The sequence below is a fragment of the Poromitra crassiceps genome, assembly GCF_964638095.1.
Source record: "Poromitra crassiceps genome assembly, chromosome: 1".
Lineage (NCBI taxonomy): Eukaryota > Metazoa > Chordata > Actinopteri > Beryciformes > Melamphaidae > Poromitra > Poromitra crassiceps.
The window spans coordinates 78,468,240-78,476,448 of NC_139623.1; the positions used below are offsets into that span (position 1 = coordinate 78,468,240).

General features: G+C 41.0%; 1 protein-coding gene across 1 annotated transcript; it reads left to right on the forward strand.

Moving 5' to 3' along the window:
• Positions 1–3,867: 3,867 nt before the first annotated feature.
• Positions 3,868–7,330, forward strand: ugt5d1 (UDP glucuronosyltransferase 5 family, polypeptide D1; the record flags this gene model as incomplete). Its single annotated transcript, XM_083634445.1, has 3 exons — positions 3,868–4,167; positions 4,333–5,046; positions 6,746–7,330. The coding sequence occupies 3 exons, from the start codon at positions 3,868–3,870 to the stop codon at positions 7,328–7,330; spliced, it is 1,599 nt and encodes a 532-aa protein (XP_083490571.1).
• Between the last annotated feature and the right edge of the window lie 879 nt (positions 7,331–8,209).

Sequence of the window (8,209 nt, forward strand, 5' to 3'; positions counted from 1 at the left end):
ATTGTTGAACACACATAGGTTTTTTTCTCACTTTGACCCATTTGGTACTTTGGTGACTTGCTGTAAACTTGACTGTGCGCCTAATAATGGTTTTCCACCACCAGTACTTTGCTCTTCTTTGCTCTATCTATACCAGGGGTTGTATTTAATTGTGATGTAACAATTAAAGCCAGCACTGTAGATGGAACTTTTAACTATGGTTAGGGTTATGATTTGGGTCGGGGTTAAAAACGGTTAAAACAGGGTTAAAAACTGGTTATGTTGGGGCTTGAACTGGCGCTTTCACAATGTTAAAGTTGAGAGTCCGGGACACTACCTATCCGCCCGCCCCACCATCAACAATAAACACCAAATGATGTAATTTGTCATGGAAGAAATTGTCATAGGATTTTGTCCTCCTCCAGTTGAATTGCAAGCACTTCATAATTATACAGATGGAAAGGCTTTATTTTGAGTAAGCTTCATGGGGAAATTGATTTGCCAAGGACAGTTATCAAAATATGATGCAATTGTTTTTGAGCGAAACATCTCTACTTGCAGATTACGTAGAGAGTGCATGGGAAATGAGAAAATCCATATTTCACATTTGTCCCGTCTTTCTCTGTCAATGAGTAATAAGAAGTGTGTGTGTGTGTGTGTGTGTGTGTGTGTGTGTGTGTGCGTGTGTGTGCGTGTGTCATGGCCGTAAGTACAAACACTCACATCACATCGTTCAAATTTTGCAATCTGTGGAAGCAATTACCGGTAAGCATTTTTCAATCAAAGGTGAAACAACACAGATACTGTAAGATGGTTTATAGTGGGACTTCCATGCCTGCCCCATTCACTTCAATATAACTGTTCTCAAAGTGCAACTTTGGCTATCTGGCTGGAGTGAGATTTTGATATATCCTGGACCGCAGCCCCCCTAGAGGGGTCCGGGGGCATGCCCCCTCGGGAGATTTTTTTTTACATTTTAAAGTAAAAATGAATCAATCTGGTGCACTTTGAGAGCAAAATGCAGAGGCTAGAGAATAAGAAACACTGTGACTACTTTAACTAAAATAATAAAGTGCATTAGTTACAATCTCCCCAAAACACCACCTCATGACCTTGGGGGCTAAAAACGTGATGCTGTGTAACAACTTTTGAGAATGGGAGATTTGTGCAATTTTTGACAGTGTTGACGATTGGATGACGAGCACTATTTTCTGAAAATAGCTCAGAAAAACACACTTCAATGTACCTGGACATCCCATACAATTTTATGTATGTACATTCTGGGTCTAGACTAGAGAGTTTAACAAGGCTGTGATTATCCTAGAGCTCACAATAGGGCATTTTATACAGTAGGCTATAAGGTCAAGTCAAAGAAATTGTATTATCACATTTTGAAATGGTTACTATGAGGCCATATTTCATCACACATTAATGTGATTTGGCTCTTTGGATTCACAAGAGCTTTGTAGCCATCCCAAATGTATACAATTCCATGATTGTTTTGGCACCACAGTGTGCAGAAATAGGGAAACAAATCAAATATAATGGGTTAGTCTAAATGGTCAGGGGGCCACTAGGCACCCTATTGCGGGCCACATCTGGCCCCTGCGCCGCGAGTTGACTATCACTGGGTTAGACAATTCAGACAATCCACACACACACACACACACACACACACACACACACACACACACACACACACACACACACACACACACACATGCAAAGGAAAAGGAAAAGGAAAAGGTTTATATACATTGAGCATACCGTCAGTGAGGTCACTTAATCATTATGGAATGAATGAATGGATATCTCCTCCCCCTTTTCTCTTTTGACATGACCATGTTCAAGTAGCCTAGTATTGCCAAAACATGTTGTACAAGGTTTAAAATCTAAGTAGCCTATAGGCTATTAGCCTAATTCATTCTAGGGAATGGCCACGGGTCAGGCTGGCCAATGAAAGAGACGGGGACAGCGATTGAGTTTAAGCATGAAACCTTTGGAAATATCTGGGCACTTATGGGTTAACAGCACATAATTCTCTCTAATAATCTGGTGAAAGAGGTCACAGCCACAGGTTCCTATGATGTCAGCACAAACCTTGCTTGGAAGAGGTTATTCGACAAACACATTCACATTAATTTGCTACACAGCTTCTAGCATCTAAAAATAGATATGACATTACGTGAAATCTGACAAAATATGGAATAGAAAGAAGTAATTAAAGGTAATTGCATTGGTTCTGATTTGCAGGGCATTCTGCTCTCTGAACAGCAGCGTCACAGACTCATGTGACACGTGTGTAACTCATCATGTGACATTGACCGTTCAGCTGTCAGAAAGAGTGGAGTTTGACTTTGAACTCAAATATGTGAGGAATTCTTCAGATGGACTAGCAGCCAATCTCCTGTCAAGTTGTGCAACTGTCACCACGCTAAAGCATGGGTAAGTGAAATGGAAGCACATTGTCACATTGTGGCATATCTGTTGAGATCTTTTGGTATGATGAAGTAAATGAAGTATTTTAGCCGGTCTTCAGTTCTTATTGGCTGAGTTACATTGGAAGCCATTGCAAAATAACATGATAATTGCACTGGTGTGACTGCATAAGAGCAGCTAAAGGGCTAAGGGGCCCGACAGCTAAGGGGCAATGTCTGGCCCTCCGTTTTGCGTCAGGCGAACAACACTCCTTAGCTGTGATATAATAACCATAATAACCTGTCGTGCGCTATGGCATATGATTATGCCATTCGATTCCTCTTACTGAGACGAAACCAGGATAGGTGATATAACACCGAGGACCCCACCATTCTCCATTCATCTGCCTGTATGAATATGAATTGCATTGAGCTCTTCAGTCGTACAGTATATGAATATTGGTCAATTCAGTATTCATTGTGTTTATTACCATTTCAATGTTTTTGGGGTGATCTCGATGTGTTTCAGTTTTGGGAGTTAAACTATGGAATAGCCTTTGTGATGATTTGAAATTGTGTACATCATTGTTGAGGTTTAAAAAAGCCTTAAAAAGTAAAATAATTCAGGATTATAATTTACAGTAAATTCTGTCTTTTTATTTCTATTCTTTATTTTGCTGCAGATATTCTGGGTTTTTCTAATGGATTATACAGGATAGGCAAAAAATAAGCCTTGGCTTCAGCCTATTCCTTTTTTGGTCATTGATTGTATAAATTGTATTCGTGTGAAATGGTTTGATATGTACATGTATGATGATGTTCTCTTGCTGTATATTTACACAAATTGTTACATTTTGTTTGTGGTTCATTATAACCTATGACCGAAAATAAACCATTCATTCATTCATTCATTCATTCATTCATTCATTCATTCATTCATTCATTCATTCATTTATGTTATTTGTAATATGGCTATATGGTGTTTTGAAGTAAAACTCCCAGTAAACAGTCAACATGTAAACAGTAAACATGGCCAAAACATGGAGAACATGTAGTATATTATCTTAAAATGTGTATTTTCATCAAATCTTCTTTGTTTTAATGGTGATTTTGCCTTTGCAATTTAGATTATTATAGGCGAGGATAAAAAACTTTTTTTTCCCCTTTATTGGATAGACTCTGAAATGGTTTATCACCAAATAAATAAATTAATTCATAATGGATAGAGGTCTACTTACAATTGATTCATATTCCTTAGCTTCTTACCTATCAAAGGAGACCAACTAGGCCTTATCATTGCGAAGCTAATTTTGGGTATGTTATTTTTATTGTATATTGTAGTATATTGTATTCAACCATAACATAGACCTAATAATAAAAATGTGTTATGCATAGATTTCTTATAGGTTTTATCTTAAACTTGAAGAGTGCTTAAAATGCCATCATTTGTCTATCTCACACTTTAGGCTCCATGCCGTCGCACAGGGTGTGTGGAATATTCACATTCCTCAGTGTGTGTCTGATATCCTTGTTACTCACACCACCGTGTGATGGAGCGAAGGTCCTGGTGTTCCCCATAGATGGGAGCCACTGGATCAACATGAAGATCCTGATTGAAGAACTCCACGCCCGGGGACACAGCATCACTGTGATAAGGGCCTCCAGCAGTTGGTACATCCCAGAGGAATCTCCGCTCTATACCATCATCACCATCCCGCAGGAAGTTGCTTTTGAGAACTTTTTTGATGTGTTCCTACAAAAACACATGGAGGTATGTCATGGTTTGATGGATCATAAACAGCTGCCAAATAATCAGTGGGTCACCATTCAATATTTACTCACATACTAAATCACATACATACATACATACATCACTAAAGCAGCGAAGCAATGAATCCCAATTTAATCATCCATTCATTTATTTCTTCTTTCTCAGGCACAAAGAGAACGCGCTTCAGCGCTTACATTCTTCAAACTCACAAAGGACTTCTTCACTATGATCTCTGAGGCCCATTCACTCACCTGTGATATGCTTGCTCAAATCCTTGATGATGAAAATATGATAAAGAACTTAATGGATGCCCAGTATGATTTGCTTCTCACTGACCCAGCCATAGCAGCGGGGGTTGTACTCGCCAAGTATCTCAAACTACCCTTGGTACTCAATGTTCGCTGGATCACCAGTGGGGAAGGCCACTTTGCGATTGCCCCCTCACCACTCTCTTACATCCCTGTGCCAGGATCTGGCTTCACGGACAAGATGAATTTCATCCAGAGGGTTCAGAATGTGCTTTTCCACAGCATTATAGTCTTCCAGCAGAAGTTCATAGTGGGGCCAAGTTATGATGCCCTCTGTGACAAGTACTTTGAGGGCGGATGTGACGTCGTATCGCTTCTTCAGGAAACAGACATTTGGCTGTTCAGGTCTGACTTTGTGTTTGACTTCCCTCGACCCACAATGCCGAATGTGGTCTACATAGGGGGGTTCCAGTGCAAGCCGGCCCAAGCCCTTCCAGCAGACCTGGAGGAGTTTGTTCAGAGTGCTGGGGAGCATGGGGTGATCATCATGACTCTGGGTACTCTTGTCAACGCTTTGCCCAGTGATGTTGCAGATGACATCGCCAGTGTCTTTGCCAAGATGCCCCAGAAGGTAACAATTGTTCAGTGAGTAAAGTCGAGCTGAAATGAAAAAGGATTTTTTTTCAACTATTTTAGATCACATTCCTAGTCATTAACAATTTATGCAGAAAAAAGTCACAAAAATTTAATTTATTTTTTATATCAAAATACAACCATGTTTTCTTTATATAAAACAAAATCTACAGTGTGCTTACATCAGCTCGTACTAACCAATTTCTTTTTTTTTTCTCAGATTTGTTTATTAGTTTTTCAACAACATACAGGTGTTCAAAAGGTCATTTGTCACGCTTTGATATTGTGTCAAATATAGTATGCAGAAGAACGAAATCTTGCACAATCCAGTGACAGAAACATAAAAAACAACACCAACACAAACAAACAACACAAAACGTACATATTGGTCACCATGAAGAAAAGAAAAGAAAAAATCTATACTAAATTTACATGATACAGAATGATACATTCCAAACCCACCATCTGTGCATGAAAGACTGTTACTCTGGAATGGCAGTAAACTCCAACTTTTTAACATGTGTAAAAAAGGGGCCCCAGGTTGTACTAACCAATTTCAACCAATAATATAATGTCATGACAGCTGTCAATCAATCTTCATGGCTCGAAGAAGATTCCCAGCAGGAATGCTTGCGACATGGCTGCCAGTGCCTGCATGGGCAAAAGTTGCTTGGTAGCCCATAAGTGCGTTTACATGCACACAATAAACTGTTTATTAACGGATTTCTGGAGTTACCTGATTATTCAAGTGGTCATGTAAACTGCATACACCGATAAGCTTTATCCGTTTATAGTCATAAACGGGTTAAGAGAAAACCGATAAACACACCTAGGTTTCTGGCCAATAATCGGTCTTCTCTCTGCATGTATACAGCATAACCAGCTTTCTTTCGGGTTTATACATCTGCGCATGTACACGTTGCAGGAGAGAGAGGCAGCAAACCCGGGTTTTTCCTATTGTCGGATTATTAAAGTGCATGTAAACGCAGAAATCAGATTATTGCCAAAAACTGATTATTCTCAGTTATCCGTTTATTGTTTGCATGTAAACGCACTCAATGTTAATATAATTTAGCAAAACAAACGGTAATGCCTTTGTTTAATGTAAAGGACATGAAATTGGTTTGTTAACTCGCATTCCAGGAATATCGCTGTTTACCATGACTCGTGGCCTGCCTAAGACTCCCTTGGCTAGGAAGCGCCTCTCTGCCCGGAGGGAACCGCCGGCCGGTCGTCTGCTCTGGGGCTGGGCCATTGGCTGGGCACAGTGAGCCAGTCAGCGAGCATGCAGTCCACAGCACTACTTACATTATATTGTGTTTGTAACATAGACTGTTATTGAAACGTGACTGCAGGTTTCAGATTTGTCCGATAAAATACATTTAGTGGACTGCTGTCTCCCTCTGCTCTGAGACACTGCAGGGCATGGCACTCGACTTGTCTCTCAACAGTCAGTCCGTCGTCCCAGACACGCCCACTTTTCATCTGTCAAATCAAACTCCTCCAAATGCTATGTCCCACATCTCTACCCATAAAAACTCAAAACCTGAAATTCAAAATGGTTCGATCTGTGAATGCTTAACTTTGAAGCTACTGTCTTCAGTTATGTTTAAGGTGACAACATCAATGCACATGTATTGCACATCTGCTGGAGTGGATATATAAATTTGCAATGATTGTGTTAATTTTTTGAACAGGTGATATGGAGGCACATTGGTGAACGCCCATCTGCTTTGGGAAACAACACCCTGTTAGTGAACTGGATGCCCCAGAAGGACCTTTTGGGCCACCCACAGATCAAAGTGTTTGTAGCTCATGGAGGAACTAATGGGGTCCAGGAAGCCATTTACCACGGGGTCCCAGTGCTTGGTATACCCTTGTTCTTCGACCAGTATGACAACCTTCTACGCCTGCAGGAGAGAGGAGGTGCAAAGATCATAGAGCTAGCTGATGTTAACGGGCACAGCTTTGAGCAAGGTCTGAAAGAAGTGCTCACCCAAGACAGCTACAGACAGAATATGCAAAGATTGTCCCGTTTGCACAAGGACCAGCCAATACCACCGATGGAACACGCCATCTTCTGGTTGGAGTATGTGATGCGCCATAAAGGGGCTCCTCACCTGCGTACAGAAGCTTATAGGATGCCGTGGTACTCATACTACAATTTAGATGTATTGTTGGTGTTTCTGACTGCTGTTATTGTACTGCTGCTTTCTACGTTGGCTGTGTTCAGGCTCCTGTGCTGCAGAGGAAAGAGAAAGAGAAAGATCAAACAACACTGAATTAAGTTAAACAAACTGATTATTCGATCCCTTGCCGATTTTGTAAGTTTGCCCACTTACAAAGAAATGAACAATCTAGAATTGTAATGGTGGGCGTACAGTGAGAGACAGAATATATATGTAAAAAAAAAAATCACATTATATAAAAGATAAAAATAGATTTGCATTTGATTGTGTGAAATAAGTATTTGATCCCCTAGCAAAACATGACTTAGTACTTGGTGGAGAAACCCTTGTTGGAAAGCACAGAGGTCAGATGTTTCTTGTAGTTGGTCACCAGGTTTGCACACATCTCAGGAGGGATTTTGGTCCACTCTTCTTTGCAAGACACCCGTCCACAGAATCAATCAATCAGATTCCAACCTCTCCACCATAGGCAAGACCAAAAAGCTGTCTAAGGACGTCAGGGACACGATTGTAGACCTGCACAAGGCTGGAATGGGCTACAAGACCATTGGCAAGCAGCTTGGTGAGAAGGAGACAACTGTTGGTGCGATTATTTGAAAATGGAAGAAACACAAAATGACCATCAATCGTCGTGTTTTTAGGCCCCGAAATGCGCTTTACGCTGAAGAGGCGTGGCACAGTGCCAGAATAGGCCAGAATGGGCGTTTCGGCCTTAAATACCAGCCTAAAGCGATCTTCCCAACTGGCGTTAATTTTGCGGTTAGCACTTTTCAAAACCAGGCCTTATTCAATGCGCCGGCCCCGGGGATGCACCCACGGCCTTATTCAATCACTCTTTCTGCCGCTATCTCACTCTCTCTCCCCTCTCTCTCTCTCACTCCCTCTCTCCCTCTCTCTCACACGTCAATTTCTGCCCCTGTAGCGCACTGCACTGCAAGCATCAAATCTGAAATGTAGGCTACACCACAGAAT